The 24,258-nt window shown below is 38.7% G+C and overlaps 1 protein-coding gene across 2 annotated transcripts in view; it reads right to left on the reverse strand.

The window, feature by feature from the left end:
* Window positions 1-24,258, reverse strand: part of SIMC1 (SUMO interacting motifs containing 1) — a 69,369-nt gene that overhangs the window by 43,686 nt on the left and 1,425 nt on the right. The window contains exon 2 of one of the 2 annotated variants that reach the window (XM_043470659.1): window positions 22,391-22,429. The exons of the other annotated variant lie outside the window; for it this stretch is intronic. Within the exon in view, the coding sequence (XP_043326594.1) occupies window positions 22,391-22,429 (39 nt within the window). The remainder of the gene's footprint in view (window positions 1-22,390; window positions 22,430-24,258) is intronic. 2 annotated transcript variants of the gene reach the window in all.

The following is a 24,258-nucleotide window of genomic DNA, read 5'->3' on the forward strand; positions in this document are numbered from 1 at the left end:
CTGGAGGACTATAGTCCATGGGGTCCCAAAGAGTTGGACACAACTGAGCGACTAACACTTTTACACTTTTCACGTGGCTACAGTATACAGATTCAATTTATTCCAGTGTACTTAGGAAAAATATTAAAACACTTAAGATAAAAATGTAGAAATCTTATATTTCTCTTGCCTTGTGCCCCACTCTTTATTTTTGTTGTCATATATATTATACTTATATATATATAGCATAAGTATTTACTTTCAGTTATTTATTTTTAAGGAAATTAATGGAAGCAAATACTTTCTTTTTGTACACATATTTACAATTCCTAGTTCTCTTCATTTGTGTAGATCCAACATTCCATTTGGTGTCATTTCCCTTCAGCTAAAATATCTTGTAGCACAGGAGTGCTAATGATAAATTCTCTCACTCCATGTGAAAATGTCACTATTTTGTCCTTATTTTTAATGATTTTACTTCTTGTTGGCTGTGTTGGTTCCCCGCTGCCAGGCAGGCTTTCCTCTGGACGCAGCGAGTGCGGGCTACTCTCCAGCTGAGATGCACGGGGGTCTCACTGCAGGGGCTTCTCCCGTTGTGGGACAGGAGGGCATGGCAGCCCACTCCAGGGCTCCGTCCCTCCCCACCGCCATCGCCTGCTTTCTTTCCACTGAGCCCATACAGTTACTTTAAAATTTTAGTTACTGCATTTTTAAACTCCTGAACTTTTCTTTTCTTAAAACAACAGAATTTTATTGCCTCACAGCTCTAACGTCCAAAATCAAGGTGTCAGCAGGGTCATGCTCTCTCTAACGGCTGTAGGTGAGATTCCTTCCTTGGCTCACCTAGCTTCTGTTCATTAAGCAATCCTCGGCACTCTGTGGCTTGTAGATGCATCACTCCTATCACATGGCCATCTTCTCCCTGTGTATCTTCACACTCTCTTCCCTGTGGATGCCTCTTCTATACCCAAATTTTGTTTTTATAAACTGAATTTCTGCTTTTTATAGCTTTCATTTCTCTGTTGAGATTTTCTATTTATTCACTCATTGATGTCATATTTTCTTTAATCAAATAAACATATTTATAGTAATTATTTTGAAGTTTTTGTTAAATCCAACACTTAAGCTCACTCCAGTCAGATTCCATTGACTGCCTCCTTTTTTTTTCCTCGCCCTGAGAATGAGTCACACCTGTTTTTTTGCATGTCTAGCAATTTTTGGTTGAAAATTGAGTTTTATAGATACATGTAATGATTTGATTGTTTTCTTCCAAAAATTGTCTTTTCATAGTTGTTGCTCTAGTAGTTGATCTGTTACTCAAACTGCAAGCTTTGTCTCCTTCATACAACGTATGTGCTGGTATCTTTGTTCTTATGCTTTCTAGCTACTACCCTTGTAACCTGGCCTTTTGGGGGTGGGGGACAGGGTGGTTCTCTCTTGTGCCTACCTAGATTTCACTATTGGCCAAGGATTTGGGCAGAGATTTTACTTTAATTTTGGGGTTTGCCCTTCCCGTGATTTTCTTGCTTTTAGAGATTAGGGATTGCAGTCCTAATTCTTTGCTGCTCTGCTATCCTTTACCTCTATCCCCTGACATTTCAAAACCATAAACATTTCAGCTTTCTGTCACTTAAGTGGCAAGTGATTAGGGAATGCAGTCTGTTAAAAGAGCAGCAAATTCATAGGTGTTGCCCTGTGCAGCCCTCTTTCAGTAGATTTCTCACTAGAGTCTGCCTGATTTTTAACTGGGCCCTCCGGGAGTATTTTGGCACGTCAAGGAGTTTCACAGATTGGAAGCACAGTTCAACTGCATTGCTCAACCTTGGAGAGCTTACTGCTTCCCTTTTTGATGACTCCAAAGCACTCTGTACATACTAATATCCTTCAGTGCATGTCACAGAGCACTTCCATATCCTTCCCCTCATTAGACAGTAACTTATTCTCGTATCCTGTACCCTGACATAGTATTTTAGATTCAGCTCATAGTGTTTATTAACTCATTAGATAAATGAATAAATGTAATCTAATGACAATTGTTTGCTTATCCTTTCATCTCCTTGTCCTCTGACAGTCCTCTTAACTCTTTCATCACATATTACTCTAAGTTTTCAGAGATAACAAATTATCTTTCTAGTTTTAATAATTATGTCAGCAGATGGAAACACAGATGACTAAGACTCTCCAATGGGCTCCCCTGGTGGCTTAGTGGTAAAAAATCCACCTGCCAATGCAGGGGACTCGGATTCAGTCCCTGAGCTGGAAAGATTCCCTGCAGAAGGAAATGTCAACTCACTCCAGTATTCTTGCCTGAGAAAGCCCAGGGACAGAGGAGCCTGGAAGACTGTAGTCCATGGGGTCACAGAAGAGCTGGCCATGACATAGCAACTAAACAATAACAAGGCCCTCTAACAGTCTGCATCTGTAGAATGAAAAACAGCAATAAGCCCATAAAGTCCTTGTCCACCCCAATAACCTTATTTTCTGACCCAGATGTCTCACAAGGACCCTGTCAGGTGAATATCATTCATATTTTCTAGCTGTAAAAACTAAAACCCAGAAAGCAAACTACTTTTGGGTTTCTGGATCTGTGTAAATGAGAAGTCTCATCCATTTACACCTTCAAGGGGCTAGTCCAAGTTACTTCCCAATTATGGTGCCGATAATGGGATTTGCTCTTCACCACTCCAGGTTATCTCATGATTTTGGTTTTACTTTTCTCCTTGGAGATTTCTGTTAATTTCTGCCAATCCAGCAAGCAGGAAAAATTAGTTTCTTTCAGAATCTAGTTGTTGTTTTAGCAGAGATCCCTTTAAAGTCAGTCAGTCATATTGCTGAAGGCAGAAGTTCCTAGGTCCAGGTCTTTTTATAATATTCCAATATTAGCTGCTTATCTTTCCCACTAGGACTGAGTATAATGCCATAATGACTGGCACAGCATCTTTTGAAAAATGTCAAAGTGCTCAAGAAACATCAACTGAATCTAAAAAAAATAATTTTGAGGGGGAAAGCTCATCTTCCATACCTCACATATGGACCTTCCATTCACCAACACTGAAAATAATACAGATACTTCAGGTTTCTCTCTACCTATCACTCTTTTCCAACAAGGCAAATGGAATGGCTTCATTATTTGGTGAAACTAGAACCAAGGGCTGAACAGAGTCCCCTTTCTTTGTTTTAAGCCCTCTTCCCTAAAGATCCTATCTGCTTTTTCCATGGGTAAGGTTACCACGCAGGCTTTTAACTTGAAACTTGTCAGGTAGGAAGGGGACAAAGAAGCATTAAGTTTAATTATAGTTTTAGGGAGCCCAAATGGGGCTACAGATCCATGAAGCCTATTCTAACTAAGCACTATTAGTAACATAGCTATTACATCAATCTCCATCTATCTGACCTATATACCCTTTTCCTGTCTCTATGAATTTGCCCACTCTAATATTTCATATAAATGGAATCACAATTATGTGGTCTTTTATATGTGGCTTCTTTTGTTAATGCACGTATTTTGTTGAAGTATAATTGACTTACGCTTCAGCGGCACAGCAAGGTGATTCAGTCATACACACACACACATACAAACATTATGTTTGAAATTATTTTCCATTATAGGTTATAGAAGATATTGACTATAGTTCCCTGTGCTATATAGTAAACCTTTGTTGCTTGTTGCATATGTTTTTTTTTTTTTTTTGCATATGTTTTTTTAATTAGAAATCTAGCACTGTACTCATACTAAGTCAAACAATTGGAATCAAAGTTTCAGAAATTTTTAGGCAAAGATTGATAAGTTTTCTAAAAAACATATATTACACATATTATTTATATATATGCATACAAAAGCTTTTCTAGTAAACCTGATAAAGGCATAAGAAAGAACACCAGAAAAAAAAAGAGATGGAGAAATTGGAAAACAAACTAAATGAAATGAGAGCACTGAATATTAAATAGAAAAAGTGAAACAAACTAGATAAAAGTAAAAGATCGTCATACAGTCCAGTTGTTTTTAAACATGACTGCTTATTAGAAACCTATCTGGAGCTCTGGAGATAAAAAAAAGCAATACATGAGCATTTGTATTTTTCAAAAAATTTCAAGATAATTCTGATATGCATTTGGATTTTAAAAAGTGATTACAGGTTTTTCTATTAAATCATAGTTTTGGTGATATAGAATTCTATTATTTCTCTGTTGACAAATCACAATTAAATGGTATTAAGTGAGTAATAGTTACATAGTCACCATAGTGAAAGATATTTATCAGTTTTCACAATGAATAGCCAGAAAAAAAAAGATAATTATAATTGCAAGCCATAATAAGAATATGATTCACTTAACAATATAAAATAATTACATACAATTTGGGGGATCAAGCAGAGTGATGTGGTAAGCGGAAGTGTATACATGCACATGTTTTCATCTGTCTAGCCAGTCTATGCCTTTTGGCTGGTGCATTTAATCCATTTACGTTTTAGGTAACTATCAGTCTGTATGATCTTATTAGAAAGCCTTGCTCAGTGATCAATACAAAGAAATAGAGGAAAACAATAGAATGGGAAAGACTAGAGATCTCTTCAGGAAAATTCAAGATACCAAGGGAACATTTCATGCAAAGATGGGCACAACAAACCACAGAAATGGTAGGGACCTAACAGAAGCAGAAGATATTAAGAAGAGGTGGCAAGAATATACAGAAGAACTATATCAAAAAGATCTTCACGACCAAGATAACCACAGTGGTGTGATCACTCACCTAGAGCGAGACATCCTGGAAGGTGAGGTCAAGTAGGCCCTTAGGCAGCATCACTACAAACAAAGCTAGTGGAGGTGATGGAATTCCACTTGAGCTATTTCGATTCCAGTTGGGCTATTTCAAATCCTAAAAGATGATGCTGTGAAAGTGCTACACTCAATATGCCAGCAAATTTGGAAAACTCAAGAGTGGCCACAGGACTGGAAAAGGTCAGTTTTCATTCCAATCCCAAAGAAAAACAATGCCAAAGAATGCTCAAACTACTGCACAATTGCACTCATCTCACATGCCAGCAGAGTAATGCTCAAAATTCTCCAAGCCAGGCTTCAACACTATGTGAACCATGAACTTCCAGATGTTCAAGCTGGATTTAGAAAAGGCAGAGGAACCAGAGATCAAATTGCCAACGTCCGTTGGATCATCGAGAAAGCAAGAGAGTTGCAGAAAAACATCTACTTTTGCATTATTGGCTACACCAAAGCCTTTGACTGTATGGATCAAAACAAACTGTGGAAAATTCTGAAAGAGATGGGAATACCAGACCACCTGACCTGCCTCCTGAGAAATCTGTATGCAGGTCAAGAAGCAACAGTTAGAACTGGATATGGAACAACAGACTGGTTCCAAATTGGGAAAGGAGTACGTCAAGGCTATATACTGTCACCCTGCTTATAACTTATATGCAGAGTACATCATGCGAAATGCCAGGCTGGATGAATCACAAGCTAGAATCAAGATTGCTGGGAGAAATATCAATAACCTCAGATACGCAGATAACACCACCCTTATGGCAGAAGGCAAAGAATTAAAGAGACTCTTGATGAAAGTGAAAGAGGAGGGTGAAAAAAAAGGCTTAAAACTCAACATTCAAAAAACTAAGATCATGGCATCTGGTCCCATCACTTCATGGCAAATTGATGAGGAAACAATGGAAACAGTGACAGACTGTTTTTTTTGGGCTCCAAAATCACTGCAGATGGTGACTGCAGCCATAAAATTAAAAGATGTTTACTCCTTGGACGAAAAGCTATGACCAACCTAGACAGTATATTAAAAAGCAGAGACATTATTTTACCAACAAAGATCTGTCTAGTCAAAGCTCTGGTTTTTCTAGTAGTCATATATGGATGTGAAAGTTGGACTATAAAGAAAGCTGAGCACTGAAGAATTGATGCTTTTGAACTGTGGTGTTGGAGAAGGCTCTTGAAAGTCCCTTGGACTGCAAGGAGATCAAACCAGTGCATCCTAAAGGAAATCAGTCCTGCATATTCATTGGAAGGACTGATGCTAAAGCTGAAACTCCAATATTTTGGCACCTGATGCAAAGAACTGATTCATTGGAAATGACCTTGATGCTGGGAAAGATTGAAGGCAGGAGGAGAAGGGGATGACAGAGGATGAGATGGTTGGATGGCATCATCAACTTTAGTTTGGGCAAACTCCAGGAGTTGGTAAGGACAGGGAAGCCTGGCGTGCTGCAGTCCATGGGGCTGCAAAGAGTTGGACATGACTGAGTGACTGAACTGAATAATATTATTACCATTCTCTTAATTGTTTTGGGCTTATATTCTGTAGGTGTTTTCCTTCTCTTGTGTTTCCTGCCTAGAGAAGCTCCTTTTTAGCATTTGTTGTAAAGCTAGTTTGACAGTGCTGAACTCTCTCAACTTTTGCTTGTCTGGAAAGCTCTGGATTTATCCATCAAATCTGAATCAGAGTCTTGCTGGGTAGAGTATTCTTGGTTGTAGGTTCTTCCCTTTCATCACTTAAATATATGGTGCCATTCCCTTCTGGCTTGTAGAGTTTCTGTTGAGAAATCAGCTGATAGCATGATGGGAATTCCCTTGTATGTTGTCATTTTTCCCTTGTTGCTTTTAATATTTTATCTTTGTCTTTAACTTCTGTCAGTTTGATTACTATGTATCCTGGTGTGTTCCTCCTTGGGTTCATCCTGCTTGGGACTCCCTGTGCTGCCTGGACATGGTTGACTATTTCCTTTCCCATGTTGGGGAAGTTTTCAGCTATTATCTCTTCAAACATTTCTTCTGGTCTGTTTCTCTCTTCTCCTTCTGGGACCCCTATATTGTGAATGTTGGTGGGTTTACTATTGGCCCCGAGTTCTCCTGGGCTGTTTTCATTTCTTTTCATTCTTTTCTCTTATTCTGTTCTACAGCAGTGATTTCCAGCATTCAGTCCTCCAGGTCATTTATCCCGTTCTTCTGCCTCAGTTATTCGGCTGTTGATTCCTTCTAGTGTATTATTCATCTGTTTGTTCTTATATGTCTTTTGTAAATATTTCTTTCATCTCAATCTTTCCCTTCATTCTTTTCTGAGATCCTGAATCAGCTTCACTAACATTATTCTGAATTCTTTTTCTGGAACATTGCCTATCTCCACTTCATTTAGTTGTTTTTCTGTGGTTTTACATTGTCCCTTCATCTGTGACATAACTTTCTGCTTTTTCATCATGATTACCTTTCTGTAATATGGTTTTTGTTTTAGCTGCTGTGGGATTGTGCTTCTTCTTGCTTCTTCTGTCTGCCCTCTGATGAATGAAGCTAACAGGTTTGTGTAAGCTTCCTGGTGGGAGGGACTGGCAGTGGGAAAAACTGGGTCTTGCTCTGGTGGGCAGGGTCTTGCTCAGTAAAGCTTTAGTCCAATTATTTGCTGGTGGATGGGGTTGCACTCCATCCCTGGTAGCTGTTTGGCCTGAGGCAACCCTGCCCTGGGGTCTAGGGGCTGTATGGTAGGGTCTATGGTCAACTCCAAGAGGGTTTACACCAAGTGGGACCTTCGTTGCCTGATGCTGCCCGTGTGCCTGTCCCTGTGGTGAGCCCCTGCCAACCCACGCCTCCAGAGGAGACCCTCCAACACTAGCAAGCAGTTTTGGTTCAGTAACCTGTGGGGTCACTGCTCCTTTCCTCTGGGGCTTGGTGCACACAAAATTTTGTTTCTACTCTCTAAGACTGGAGTTTCTGTTTTCCCCAGTCCTGTGGAAGTCCTATAATCAAATCCCATTGGCCTTCAAGGCCAGATTCCCCAGGGATTCCCAGTTCCTTTGTCAGATTTTATTTTTATCATGGTTGCACCCCTCCCGCTGTCTTGCTGTGGCTTGTCTTTGGATGTGGGATATCTTTTTTTGGTGGGTTCCAGTGTTCTCTTGTCGATGATTGTTCAAAAGCTAGTTGCAATTCTGGTGTTCTCACAGGAGGACATGAGCACACATTCTTCTACTGTGCCGTCTTGAACCAGAACCTATATGCGAGCTTCATGGTAACCACAAAGCAAAACTCTCTAACATGTACATAAAAGATAATGTGAAAGGAATGTATGCATAACACTAAAGGAACTCATCAGACCACAAGGTAGGAGACCAGAAGACAGAACAGAAACAAACCAGAAAACTGCCAGAAAACAATGAAAAAAATGGCAGTAAGTACACATCTATCAGTAACCACACACCTGTCAATAATTATATATAAGCAGGCTAAATACACAGCTTTAAATATATATTAAAATATAGCTTTAAATATAAGCAGGCTAAATTCTCCAATCAAAAGACACAGAGTGGCTGGGTGGATTAAAAAAACAAGACATTAAAAAAATAAACATATGCTCCCTGTTAGATTTACTTCAGATGTTAGGACACACTCTGACTAAAAGTTAAGGGATAGAAAAGATGTTCCATGCAAATGGAAACCAAAAGAAAGATGGGGTAACTATACTTATATCAGACAAAATAAACATTAAAATAAAGACTGTAGTAAAAGACAAAGAAAGGCATTACATAATGATAAAGGGGTCAATCCAACCAGAGGATATAACATTTGTAAATATTTATGTACTCAACATAGGAGCACCTAAATATATAAAGCAAATATTAATAAATGTAATGGGAGAAACTGACAGCAATAAAAAATGTGATACACTTTAATACCCCATTTACATTAATGGACAGATCATTCAGACAGAAGAACAATAAGGAAACACTGGCCTTAAAAGACACACTAGGCCTGGTTAATTTAATAGATATATATAGAGCATTCCGGCCAAAAGCAAGATATTATACATTCTTCTTATGTGCACATGCAACACTCTCCAGGATAGATCCTATTTAATAAAACAAATCCGAATAAATTTCAGAAAAAGAGAAGTTAAAAAAGAATACCTTGAGACAAATGAAAATGGAAATACAACTTACCAAAATCTATAGGATGCAGCAAAATAAGTTTTAAGAGGCAACGTGACCTACAGGCCTACTTCAAGAAACAAGACAAATCTCAAAGAAATAATTTAACTTTACAACTAAAGGAACTAGAAAAAGAAGTGAAGCCTAGAGTTAGTAGAAGGAAGGATATAATAAAGATCAGAGTAGAAAGAATTGAAAGACTAAAAAGACAACAGAAAAGATCAATGAAACTAAGAGCTGGTTCTTGAAAAGAAAATAGACAGATCTTTAGCTAGACTCACCAAGAAAAAAAGTAGGAAGGGCTCAAATGAATAAACTCAGAAATGAAAGAGAAGTTACAACTGATACCACAGAAATACACAGGATCATAAAAAATACTAAGAGTAATTATATGTCAACAAATTGGACAACCTAGAAGAAATGGATAAATTCCTAGAAACATAATCCTCCAAGACTGAATCATGAAAAAATAGAAAATCTGAATAGACAGATTACTAATAATGAGATGGAATCAGTAATCAAAAACTGCCATCCCCCAATAAAAGTCCAAGACCATGGTTTCATTGGTGAATTCTACCAAATATTTAAATAAGATTTAATACCTATCCTTCTCCAACTCTCCCAAAAAACTGAAGAGGAAGGAATGCTTCCAAATTCATTTTACAAGGCCAACATGGCCTTGATACCAACCAGACAAGAATATCAAAAGAAAAGAAAAGTACAGGCCAATATCACTGATGACCATAGATACAGAATTCTTCAACAAAATAATAACAAACCAAACCCAACAATTTATTCTAGGAATGCAAGGATGGTTCACCACCCAAAAATCAATTAACAAGATATACATGAACAAAATGAAGGATAAAAATCAAGATTATAGCAACAATTGCAGAAAAAGCATTTGACAAAATTCAACATTCATTTATGCCAAAGACTCTCAATAAAGTGGGTAGAGATGGAAACATACCTCAACAAAATAAAGGCCATATATGACACACCCACTGTTAACATCATATTCAGTGGTGAAAGTTGAAAGCTTTTCCTCTAATATCAGGAATAAGACAAGGATGTCCACTCTTGTCACTTTTATTCAACATGGTATTGGAAGTCCTAGCCAAAGCAATAAGGCAAGATGCAGAAATAAACGGCATTCAAACTGGAAAGGAAGAAGTATAATTTTCACTATTTGTGGACAATATATAAAATGCTAATAACCACATCAAAAAAAAAAAAACAACAACTATAAGAACTAATAAATGAATTCAGAAAAGTTGCAGAGTACAAACTAAATATAAAAAAATCTGCTGTATTTCTACATACTAACAACAAACTGTTAAAAAAGAAGTTGGGAAAACAATCCCATGTACAATAGTATCAAAAAGAATAAAATACCTATGAGTAAATTTAACCAAGGAGGTAAAAGACCTGTATATCAAAAACTATAAGACACTGATGAAAGACACTGAAAACACAAATTAATGGAAAGATGTTTTATGCTCATGGTTTGGATGAATGAATATTGTTAAAATGTCCATATTACCCAAAGCAATCTACAGATTCAATGTAATCCCCATCAAAATCCCAATGGCACATTTCACAGAAATAGAACAAACAATTTTAAAATTTATATGGAACCACAAAAGATCCTAAATAGCCAAAACATTCTTGAGAAAGATGAACAAAGCTGAAGACACTGCATTCACTGATTTCAAACTCAATATGATTTTGGCATAAAAGCAGACATGTGGATCAATTTTAAGAAAAATAGCCCAGAAACAAATCCCATGCTTACATGGTCAATTAATTTATGACAAAAGAGGAAAGATTATACAATGGACACTCTTTAGTAAATGGTGCGAGGAAAACTGGAAAGCCACATGCCAAAGAATGAAACTAGACTGCCATCTTACACCACACACAAAAATTAACTCAAAACGGACTAGAGGCTTGAATATAAGATGTGAAACCACTGAGCTCCTAGAAGAAAATAGAGGCAGGAAGCTCCATGACATTAGTTTTGGTGATTATTCTGTATCTGATTCCAAAAGCAAAGCCAACAAAAGCAAAAACAAACAAATGGGACTACATCAAACTAAAGCTTCTGTGCAGCAAAGAACACCATCAACATAATGAAAAGACAACCTCCTAAGTGAGAGAAACTATTTGCAAATCATGTATCTGATAAAAGATTAATATCCAAAATATATAAAGAACTCATACAACTCAATAACAAAAAGCCAAAAATCTGATTATGGAATGGACAGAGGACCTAAATAGACATTTACAGATGGCCAGCAGACACATGAAAAGATGCTCAATATCACTAATCATCAGGGAAATGAAAATCAAAACCACAATGAAATATCCATTTATTCCAGTAACAGTGGCTCTTACTAAAAAGACAGGCGATAACAAGGGTTGGTAAGGATGTTCTAGAAAAGGACACCCTTGTGCACTGTTAGTGTAATGTTTAGCACAGTGCTATGGAAAACAGTATAGAAGTTTCCCCCCAAATTAAAAATAGAACCAACGTGTGATCCATCCAGCAATTCTACTTCTGGTTATTTATCTGAAGAAAATGAAAACATTGATTTGAAAACATATATGCACCCCCACATTCACTGAAGCATTAGTTACAATAGCCAAGAAATGAAAACAACATAAGTGTCTGCTAATGACTGAATAAACACGTAGTGCATATATGTATATATATGCGCATACATGTGGGGCTAACCTAGTGTCTCAGACTGTAAACAATCTGCCCGTGATGCGGGACACCTGGGTTCGATCCCTGGGTTGGGAAGATCCCCTGGAGAAGGGAATGGCTACCCACTCCAGTATTCTCACCTGGAGAATTCCACGAACAGAGGAGGCTGGTGGGCTACAGTCCATGGGGTCACAAAGAGTTGGACATGACCGAGCAACTAACACACACACACACACGCACATACACACACACACACGCACACACACACGCACACACACACACACACACCCCAGGATACTACTCAGCCGTAAAAAAGTACGAAAAGTATGAAATTTTGCCATTTGTGACAACATGGATGGAACTTGAGGGTATCATGCTAAGTAAAATAAGTCAGAGAAAGAAAAATACCATATGATTTCACTTACACGTGGGATCTAAAAACAAAAACACACCATATGAAATTCACACAAAGAATATAATGGAGGTTGCTGGGAGGGTTGGGAGGGTAAGCAAAGTTGGTTAAGGGGGTCAAGAGGTATAAACTTCCTATCAATAATGTTTTATAATATATTGATGTATGATAAATGATGTAGACGGACTTATTATGGATGTCATTTTGCAGTGTGTATAAATACTGAAGCATTATGATGTACACCTGAAACTAATATAACGGTATATGTCAATAAGTGAAGGATTTTTGGAAAGGGGAACATGACACTAAAGTTCATTTATAATGTGTGAAACTTTGATTAAAAGGTAAAAACCTTGTTCATTAATTAATTAAACTTTGCTAGTTAAATCACCATGATGTATACTTAAAATATCTTAGTTTCGTCAATTATGCATCAACAAAGCAAAAAATTTAAATAAATAACTTAAAACAAGAGAAATGTGAGAAAACCTAGAAAAAAACTCTGGAAAATAATGAGCTGGGGACCAATACTACCCTAACTTTCACTGCATACCATTCTCCAGTATTTGAATTTTTTGGACTGGTACATTTTTTAAATTGATAAACTTTACTTTTTAGAGCAGTTTTTGGTTCATGGCAAAACTGAACAGAAAGTATGGAATGTTACCATATAGTCCAATCCCCACATATGTACAACTTCCCCACTATCAGTATCCAGCATCACAGTGGTATATTAGTTATAACTGATAAACCCAACCTGGCACATTATCAATACCCTAAGCCTACAGTTTATATCAGGGTTTACTCTTGCATTTTATGGGTTTTGACAAATACATAACAACATGTATCTACTATTGAGTATCACACAGAACAGTTTCACTGCCTGAAAATCCTGTGCTCCGCTTATTCACTACTTTCTCTCCACTAACTCCTGAAAACCAATATCTTTTCACTGTCCCATAGTTTTTACTTTTCCAGAATGTCATATTGTTGCAATCACACAGTATAGTCTTTTCAGACTGCATATTTCTGCTGCTGCTGCTGCTAAGTCGATTCAGTCGTGTCCGACTCTGTGCGACCCCATGGACTGCAGCCTACCAGGCTCCTCTGTTGATGGGATTTTCCAGGCAAGAGTACTGGAGTGGGTTGCCATTGCCTTCTCCAAGACGGCATATTACTAAGTGAAAAGAGCCATTTAAGTTTCCTCCAAGTATTTTCATGGCTTGATAGATCATTTCTTTTTAGCGCTGAATAATATTCCAGTGTCTGGAGGTAACAGTTTACTTATCCATTTACTTACTGGAGGACTTTACTTACTTATTTTAGTGGCCTTCCAAGTTTTGGCAATTATGCATGAAGCTGATATATAAACATCTATATTCAGTTTTTTTGTGTGTGGATTTGTTTCGATTCATTTGGGTAAATACCAGGGAGCAAAACTGTTGGTTTGTACTATAAGAATACATTAGTTTTGTAAAAAACTGCCAAACTGTTTTCCAAATTTGCTGTACCATTTTGCTTTCCCACCAGTAATTAATGAGAATTCCATTATTCCACATCCTTACCAGCATTTGCTGTTGTGTTTTGAATTTTGTCTATTCTAAAATCCAAATGTAATAATACTTCACTGTTGTTTTAATTAGCAATTCCCTAATGGCATATAGTGCCTGATGAACTATGCACGGAGGTCCGTGACACTGCACAGGAGATAGGGATCAAGACCATCCCCATGAAAAAGAAATGCAAAAAGGTAAAATGGTTGCCTGAGGACGCTTTACAAATAGCTGTGAAAAGAAGAGAAGTGAAAAGCAAAGGAGAAAAGGAAAGATATACCCATTTGAATGCAGAGTTCCAAAGAATAGGAAGGAGAGATAAGAAAGCCTTCCTCAGCCATCAATGCAAAGAAATAGAGGAAAACAACAGAATGGGAAAGACTGGAGATCTCTTCGAGAAAATTAGAGATACCAAGGGAACATTTCATGCAAAGATGGGTTCAATAAAGGACACAAATGGTATGGACCCAACAGAAGCAGAAGATATTAAGAAGAGGTGGCAAGAATACATAGAAGAACTGTAAAAAAAAGATCTTCATGACCCAGATAATCACGATGGTGTGATCACTCACCTAGAGCCAGACATCCTGGAATGTAAAGTCAGGTGTGCCTTAGAAAGCATCACTACGAACAAAGCTAGTGGAGGTGATGGAATTCCAGTTGAGCTATTTCACATCCTGAAAGATGATGCTGTGAAAGTGCTGCACTCAATATGCCAGCAAATTTGGAAAACTCAGCAGTGGCCACAGGACTGGAAAAGGTCAGTTTTCATTCCAATCCCTAAGAAAGACAATGCCAAAGAATGCTCAAACTACTGCACAGTTGCACTCATCTCACACACTAGTAAAGCAATGCTCAAAATTCTCCAAGCCAGGCTTAAGCAATACGTGAACTGTGAACTTCCAGATGTTCAAGCTGGTTTTAGAAAAGGCAGAGGAACCAGAGATCAAATTGCCAACATCCGCTGGATCATCGAAAAAGCAAGAGAGTTCCAGAAAAACATCTATTTCTGCTTTATTGACTATATCAAAGCCTTTGACTGTGGATCACAACAAACTGTGGAAAATTCTGAAAGAGATGGGCATACCAGACCACCTGACCTGCCTCTTGAGAAACCTATATGCAGGTCAGGAAGCAACAGTTAGAACTGGACATGGAACAACAAACTGGTTCCAAATAGGAAAAGAAGTAGGTCAAGGCTGTATATTGTCACCCTGCTTATTTAACTTATATGCAGAGTACATCATGAGAAACGCTGGGCTGGAAGAAGCACAAGCTGGAATCAAGATTGCCGGGAGAAATATCAATAACCTCGGATATGCAGATGACACCACCCTTATGGCAAAGAGTGAAGAGGAACTAAAAAGCCTCTTGATGAAAGTGAAAGAGGAGAGTGAAAAAGTTGGCTTAAAGCTCAACATTCAGAAAACTAAGATCATGGCATCTGGTCCCATCACAGATGGGAAAACAGTGGAAACAGTGACAGACTTTATTTTTTTTGGGCTCCAAAATCACTGCAGATGGTGATTGCAGCCATGAAATTAAAAGACACTTACTCCTTGGAAGGAAAGTTATGACTAACCTAGACAGCATATTAAAAAGAAGAGACATTACTTTGTCAACAAAGGTCTGTCTAGTCAAGGCTATGGTTTTTCCAGTAGTCATGTATGGATGTGAGAGTTGGACTGTGAAGAAAGCTGAGCACTGAAGAATTGATGCTTTTGAACTGTGGTATTGGAGAAGACTCTTGAGAGCCCCTTGGACTGCAAGGAGATCCAACCAGTCAGTCCTAAAGGAAATCAGTCCTGAATATTCATTGGAAGGACTGATGCTGAAGCTGAAACTCCAATACTTTGGCCACCTCATGCAAAGAGTTGACTCATTGGAAAAGACCCTGATGCTGGGAGGGATTGGGGGCAGAAGGAGAAGGGGACGACAGAGGATGAGATGGCTGGATGGCATCACTGACTCAATGGACATGGGTTTGAGTAAACTCCGGGAGTTGGTGATGGACAGGGAGGCCTGGCGTGCTGCGATTCATGGAGTCACAAAGAGTCGGACACGACTGAGTGACTGAATTGAACTGAATGGCGTATGTATGATGTTGAACATTTGCCATCTGTATGCCTTCTTTATGATGTGTCCGTTTATGTCTTTTGCCCATTTTTTAATCAGGTTGCTTGTTTTCTTATTGTTGATTTTAGGAGTTATTTGCATGTTTTCAGTAACAGTCCTTTATCATATGTGTCTTTCATAAATATTTTCTTCCAGTCTGTGGCTTATCTTCTCATTCTCTTGTTTTTCAGAGAAGTTTTTAGTGGTAGTGAAGTTTAGTTTAGCAATTATTTCTTCCATGGATTATGTTCTTGATGTTATATCTAAAACATCATCACCAAATCCAAAGTCATCTAGGTTTTCTCCTGTCTTCTAGGAATTTCACAGTTTTGCATCCTAGGTTCAGGTCTATGGTGCAGGTTTTGAGCTGATTTTTATGAAAGCTGTAAGGTCTGTGTCTAGATTCACATCTTTGCCTGTGACTGTCCCACTGCTCCAGCACCACTGTTGAAAGGACTCTCTGCCCCCTTCTACTACTTTAGCTGCATTGTCAAAGATCAGTTGACTAGAGTAATTTGGGTCTATCTCTGGGCTTTCTATGGTGTTCCACTGATCTATCTGTCTATGCTTTCACCAATTTCATACTGTTTTGATTACTGTGGTTTGTAGTAAATTTTGAAGCCAAAAGTGGCAGTCTTCTGACTCTGCTCTTCTCCAATATTCAGTTGGTTATTGCATCTTCTTAAAGAGAAAGGGAATACCAGACCACCTTACCTGTCTCCTGAGAAACCTGTCTGTGGATCAAGAAGCAACGGTTAGAACTGGATATGGAACAATGGACTGGTTCAAAATTGGGAAAGGACCACATCAAGGCTGTATATTGTCATGCTACTTATTTAACCTATACGAAGATTACATCATGTGAAATGCTGGGCTGAATCAATCACAACTGTAATCAAGATTACTGGGAGACAATGTTTACTACAGCACTATTTACAATAGCTAGAAAAAGGAAGCAACCTAGATGTCTATCAACAGATGAATGGATAAAGAAGTTGTGGTACATATACATAATGGTTATTACTCAGCCATAAAAAGGAACACATTTGAGTCAGGTCTAATGAGGTGGATGAACCTAGAGCCTATTTTACAGAGTGAAGTAAGTCAGAAAGAGAAAGATAAATACTGTATACCAAAGCATATTTATGGAATCTAGAAAGATGGTACCAATGAATTTATTTGCAACGCAGCAATGGAGAAACAGACATAGAGAACTAACTTATGGACACAGGGAGAGGGGAGGAGAGGATTAAACGTATGGCAAGAGTAACATGGACACTTATATTACCATATGTAAAATAGATAGCCAATGGGAATTTGCGTTATGTCTCAGGGAACTCAAACAGGGGCTCTGTATCAACTTACAGGGGTGGAATGGGGAGGGACATGGGAGGGAGGTTCATGAGGGAAGAGACATATGTATACCTATGGCTGATTCATGCTGATGTTTGACAGAAAAAAACAAAATTTCTGTAAAGCAATTATCCTTTAAAATAAATAAATAAAAAGATTACCTTTTCAACCTCAAATATGCAGATGATACCACTCTAATGGCAGAAAGTGAAGAACTAAAGAGCCTCTTGATGAGGCTGAAGAGAACAGAGTGAAAAAGCTGGCTTAAAACTCAACTCTCAAAAAACTAAGATCGTGGTATCTGGTCCCATCACTTCATGGCAAACAGAAGGGGAAAAAGTGGAAACATGTGGCAGATTTTATTTTCTTGGGCTCCAAAATCATGCAACCATGAAATTAAGGTGCTTGCTCCCTGGAAGGAAAGCTATGACAAACCTAGACAACATATTAAAAAGCATAGGCATCACTTTGCTGAAAACGGTCCATATAAGCAAAGCTATGGGGTTTTTCCAGTAGTCATGTATAGATGTAAAAGTTGGGCCATAAAGAAGGCTGAGTGCTGAAGAACTGATGCTTTCAAATTGTGGTGCTGGAGAAGACTCTTGAGAGTCCCTTGGATAGCAAGGAGATCAAATCAGTCAATCCTAAAGGAAATCAACCTTGAATATTCATTGGAAGGACTGATGCTAAAACTGAAGCTCCAACACTTTGTCCATCTGATGTGGAGAGCCAACTTACTGGAAAAGACTCTGATGCTGAGAATGGTTGAGGGCAGAAGGCAGCAGAGGGTGAGATGGTTGGAGAGCATTACCAACTCAATGGACATGAGTTTGAGTAAATTCAAGGAGATAATGAAGGACAGGGAAGGCTGACGTGCTGCAGGCCACGGGGTCTCAAACAGTCAGACATGACTAAGTGACTGAACAACAACAAATTGCCTCTCCATATAAACTTGAATCAGTTTACTGATATCTACAAAATAACTTGCTGGGATTCTGATCGGGATTGCATTTAATCTATAGATAAGGTTCATAAGAACTGACATCTTAACAATACTGTTTTCCTTTCCATGAACATGGATTCAGTTCAGTTTAGTCACTTAGTCGTGTCTGACTCTCTGCAACCCCATGGACCGCAGCACGCTAGGCTTCCTTGTCCATCACCAACTCCTGGAGCTTGCTCAAACTCATGGCCATCAAGTTGGTGATGCATCCAACCATCTCACCCTCTGCTGTCTCCTTCTCCTCCTGCTTTCAATCTTTCCCAGCATCAGTCTTTTCCAGTGAGTCAGTTCTTCTCATCAGGTGGCCAAAGTATTGGAGTTTCAGCTTCAGCATCAGTCCTTCCAATGAATATTCAGGACTGATTTCTTTAGGATTGACTGGTTTGATCTCCTTGTAGTGCAAGGGACTTTCAAGAGTCTTCTCCAACACCACAGGTCAAAAGCATCAATTCTTCAGTGCTCAGCTTTCTTTGTGATCCAACACTCACATCCATATATGACTACTGGAAAAACCATAGCTTTGACAAGATAGACCTTTGTGGGCAAAGTAATGTCTCTGCTTTTTAATATGCTGTCTAGGTTGATCATAGCTTTTCTTCCAAGGAACAAGTGTATTTTAATTTCATATCTGTAGTCACCATCTGCAGTGATTTTGGAGCCCAAGAAAATAAAGTCTGTCACTGTTTCCATTGTTTCCCCATCTATCTGCTATGAAGTGATGGGACTGGATGCCATGATCTCAGTTTTTTGAATGTTGAGTTTTAAGCATCACTCTCCTCTTTCACCTTCATCAAGAGGCTCTTCAGTTCCTCTTTGCTTTCTGCATAAGGGTGGTATCAGCTGCATATCTGAGGTTATTGATATTTCTCCCAGCAATCTTGATTCCAGCTTGTGTTTCATCCACCCTGGCATTTCGCATGATGTACTCTGCATGTAAGTTAAATAAGCAGGGTGACAACATACAGCCTTGACATACTCCTTTCCCAATCTGGAACTAGTCCATTGTTCCATGTCCGGTTCTAACTGTTGCTTCTTGACCTGCATACAGATTTCTCAGGAGGCAGGTCAGGTGGTCTGGTATTCCTATCTCTTGAAGAATTTTCCACAGTTTGTTGTGATCCACACAGTCAAAGGCTTTGGTGTATTCAATAAAGCAGATGTTTTTCTAGAACATGGAATATATCTCCATTTATTTCCTCTTTGATATATTTTAACAGTTTTATAGTTCTCCTCACATAGATTTCTCTCATAGATGTTTTATGAGATTTATATTTAAGTATTTAATTTTCACAGTTTTGATGTAAATGGTAGTATGTTTTAAATTTCAAATTCCCCTTGTTTACTGCTGGTATACGGGACAGTGATGACTTTTGTAAAGTGATCTTGCATCTTACATCGTTGCTATTATTACTTAATAGTATTTTTTTTTTTTGGTTGCTAATTCTTTTGGATTTTTTCTACATAGGCAATTATGACATCTGTGAGTAAAAATTTTATTTCTTCTTTCCTAATCTGTATACTTTTTCTTGCCTAATAACATCAGCTAGGACCTCCAGTACAATGCTGAAAAGCATTGGTGACAGAGGATGTCCTTGACTTGTTCCTGGTCTTTTTGTTGTTTTTCACAGTTCTGGATGCTCAGAAGTTCAAAATTAAGGTGTCTGCAGGACCATGTTCTCTTAAATGCTCTAGGGAGAAACTGTTCTATGCCCTTCTCTTACCTTCTAGTGTTCATTGATTTGCAGTTGAATAACTCCCAAAGTCTCACAGTATTCTTCCTCTGTCTTCACATCTTATAAAGATACTACTTATGTCAGACTAAGGGCCCACCCTACTTTCTGTAATCTCATCTTCACTGATTACATCTGCAATGACTTGATTTTCAAATAAAGTCACATTCTGTAGTGGCAGCAGGGGCTTCAACACATCTTTTTGGAGGACCCAATCCAACCTATAGAAAGTCTTTATTATGTAAGTAAAACTGGGCTAAGTCGCTTCAGTTGTGTCTGACTCTACCAATTACAGCCTGCCAGGCTCCTCTGTCCATGGGATTCTCCAGACAATATGGGAGTGGGTTGCCATTTCCTTCTCCAGCGATCTTCCCAACCCAGGGATTGAACCCACGTCTCTTTTGTCTCTTTACCACTAGCGCTGCCTGAGAAGTCCAAGTAAAACTGACAAGTTAGTAAAAACAAAAACACAAAAAATCCACAAAAAGTCCAACAGGACAAGAACAGGCAATTAACTCACATAAACTATATACACACACACTCACACATATATAGCGCACTACATTCAAGAACTCATGAATCTTTCCTCTAACCCTGTTCCTCCCTAAGACATCCCCATGTCAATGACCGACACCAACTTGCATCCAGTTGCTAGGGACAAACCAAGGCATCATTCAGGATTCCCCCCTTTCCCTCATTAACCACAACCAAGGAGCAGGACTGTAACCAAAAGTGGGGTCTGGCTGCTTGTCATTCAGAAAGTCAATAAAGAAGCAAGATTGTTGGAAAGGAAAGTTTGCTTTATTTTGGATGCCAACAGCTAGGGTATGGGGGGTATAGAGGGTGGACACCTGTCCAAAGGCCAACTCCGCCCCCTGAAAATCAGTGGACAAGAGCTTTTATAGGCTGAGGGAAGGGGCTACATGCAGAAACTGTACAGTCAGCTCTGACAGTTATCTTGAAATCGGTCATCAGTGGTCTGATCGGCATCACCTTGATTGTTTTAAGTACACTTAGTCTTCAGTTCCAGGGTTGGTTTGTTCTCACTCCCTTGAAGCCAGTTCTTGGAATTGTGGCAGCTTAAGTCATGGTTACAGTCTGGTCATTATGTGGTTAACTTCTACCTGGTGGGGGTTTCAGTAACCAGAAGACAGCTCACAGGATTTGGCTCAGAATATTATCTATAATGCCTGAGAAGGAAGGAAAGGTCCTTGAATTTGTTTACGGACTAAATTATTATTGGTCTCCTTGACTGCTTTCCTTTGTTTCTGCATGTTCTCCCTTCTCTGATTAAACTTACTATGTAGCTAAAGTTTTTCCACAGACAAAAGGCAGGCAGAGGACGTACAAGGCAATGACCACAGGGTCCTGCTGTTTTATGACCAGCTGATTTTACTTCATTGGCACCTTCCATATCCCTCCAGTTATCCAGTCGCACCACCTGCAAAGCTATGATGATCTCTGGTCTGGACTACTGCTGCAACCTCCAAGACAAATCTCTTTGATTTCACTTTTGTCCCCTTACAGTAAGGTGAAACTGGTTTGTATGGGACAGTTTCAGTTTTTGCCTGTTGTTTGACACTCTGTCCAGTTAGCAACCTCTTTCATTTGCAAAAGGATCCCCATCTGGATGATAAATTATATGGTCACCTTACTTTACAGTCTTTTCTCCTCACAGTAGCTAAAGTCACTTTTAAAAAATGTAAATTAGATCATGTTATTCCCCTGCTTAAGAGCCTTCAAAGATTTCTTATTACATAAGAATAAAATCCAAATTCCTTACCGTGGGCTACAGGCCTTATATAGTCTAGTCCACCTACTTCTCATCGCTTCCAACTCTGTCACCTACATTCTAGCCCCACAGGCCTTTTGATTCCTTCAATTAGTCATGCTCCTTCTTACTTCCAATCTTTGCTTTTGCTACACCCTTTGCTGTTACTTTATTCCCCAAGATCTTCTCATAACAAATCTGTCATTTTGGTCTCAGATCAAATATCAACTCTTCAGAGAGGCCTTCTTTGAAGATACCATCTAACGTTCCCAAACCCACCCAAATTGTTCTCTATTATATTGTTCACTTATTTTTTAGTTTATTGCTATTTCCCCACTAGAACATAGGTTCATTGTCACCTTGTCCACCTTTGGTACCCATGGGCAGAGCATGTGCTCAACAAGTATTTAATGAGAGAACGAATCACTACCTACAACCAAAGGAAAAAATTAAAACCATGACAGCTCACAGAATCTAGCTATCAAACCAGCAAATACTGAAAAACCAAAAATGCCTTACTCTTCTTTCTAACACTCTGTGTTAGACACCTATGTGATTGTTTACTCTTTGTCTCCCTCTGACTAAAATGAAATCTCCACAAAAACAGGGACTTGATTTTGTATTTTTAGCTGTAATCTTAGCAACTGTATGCCAACAACAGTGTCTGGCATATAATAAGTGTTCCATAATTATTTACATATTCAGTAAGTTGATGATATCTAGGGGTGAGTTGATAGTAGAGAAAGGGGTATGGTGAGAATATAATTGGTGTACAATTTCTGCAGGAAATTTGACAATATATATCAAAAGTCCCCAAAGAGGGCATACCTTTAGACTCAGCAATCTCACTTCTAAGAGGAACTTATCCTAAACAAACAAATGAACAAAGGTACAAAGATTACTTATTAGGAAATTTCTGACTTGTCTTATAACAGAGAAAGTTTAGAAATGGCAGCATAATACTCATTTATAGGAAAAGGTACATGTAATTATAAATCTGTACAATGAAATACATTATAAATATTGGTGAAAATGTATATTTGTTGATATAGAAAAGTATATTAAGACAAAAAGGCAAACAAAAAAAAAGAAGTACAGCAAGATTTCATATTTGCAAAAACACAGTGGGAGACACATGGGTATATATGAGCACACACTGGCACTCACAAAGAACAGTTTAGGCAGGCATACTTCAAAATGTTAGCATTGGTTATCTTTGCAAGGTGAGATTAAGGGCAATTTAAATTTTCTTTTGTATACATTTCTCAATCTTTGTAATTAGGCCAACCAAAATTAGCTGAACATGTTCTGCTTTTATAAGTGTGTGTGGGGGGGGGGAGGGGATAGGGGGAAGCAATAAATATAAAAAACACAGACATATTTCATCAACTTACTGAAGTCTAAAGCCCAGGTTAAGAGCCAGAAGTTCAGAAACATCAACTTCAGCATTCACCTCCAATGATTTCCTGATTTCCTGAATTCAAGCAAGTTGTTTCCCCTCAGTCAATATTTGCAAAAAAGAAAAAAAAAATCACAAAACTTGTTTCTTTTATTTCACTGCTTGCCAAGATTGAGAAAACAGCATAAAGTGTAGCAAAAGCTATCAATTTATGCTGGGCATTGTCCTTGCATCGTTTCATTAAAAACCTTCTAAGGGTCCTGCCTGGTAGGTATTAATGTTCTCAAATGCAGAAGCTGAAAGAGACAACAGAACTTGCCAAAGCTCCCAGAGCTGTTGGGCAGATTGGGAAGTAGAGTTGGGATTTAAACAGAGGTTTATCTGACCTCAGGGCCTTGAGGAAAAGCTGGACAAAGGTGCTTTAGGCTTTATAACCTTGAGAGTCTCTTAATGCCTCTGATATTTTGTGTGGTTATCCTACCACCCTTATAAACTTGAAAGAAGGATAAAAGGAGAACTAGCCAGGAGTTCTGAGAAAGCTGGAGGAAATATCTGGAGAAGCGAGATTTACGTTGGGTGCTACTCTGGAACGTGCCTTTCACATCTCTTCAGTTCTAAATGGCTCCAACTCAAAATGTTTGATTGAGTGGTGACAGAGGAGGAGGGGAAGTTTGTGAACACTCCTATGTATGTGCAAGAACGGTTATAGCACATACCACAGACTTGGCTAAGGATGACATCTGGGCACTTGAAGAAGGAAGCCGGCCCAGGATGATGGGAGGTGGACACTCCTTGGGAGGAAAAAGCAAAGCTGGTAGGAAGCACAAAGTTAAAGGGGGACTGACAGAAGGAGGAGGAGGGAAGAGGAAGAATTAGGAGAGGCAGTTGAGGGTTATTCTGCAGTACTTTTTTCTTCCACCTTTTTTCTTTCTATATTCTTTCCCTTGATTATCTCAAACATAATTAGGCCTTCAGTGCTTCTTTCTATTTAGATGATTACCAAATCTCTCCAATCCTGACTGTTCTCCAGAGTTCAAGTCCTCCGAGGTCCAAAGTGAATGCAGCATTTCTGCCACCTCAAGCCTGCTTCTGTTACATTCACTCACACCATCAAACGTCTGTCTGAAATGCTCTCTCCCCCATTTCGTCAACCATTCTTTCATCCAACAAATATATCTAGTATGTCCCCCACACTGTACTAGGGACATCCAGTCACTTTTACCTTGAAAATCTCTTGTCTGTCCATCTCTTCTAAATTCTTTACTGAAAGTCATAGAGAATTCCTCTTGCTTGAACC

Source organism: Cervus canadensis, chromosome 6 (assembly GCF_019320065.1).
Source record: "Cervus canadensis isolate Bull #8, Minnesota chromosome 6, ASM1932006v1, whole genome shotgun sequence".
NCBI lineage: Eukaryota > Metazoa > Chordata > Mammalia > Artiodactyla > Cervidae > Cervus > Cervus canadensis.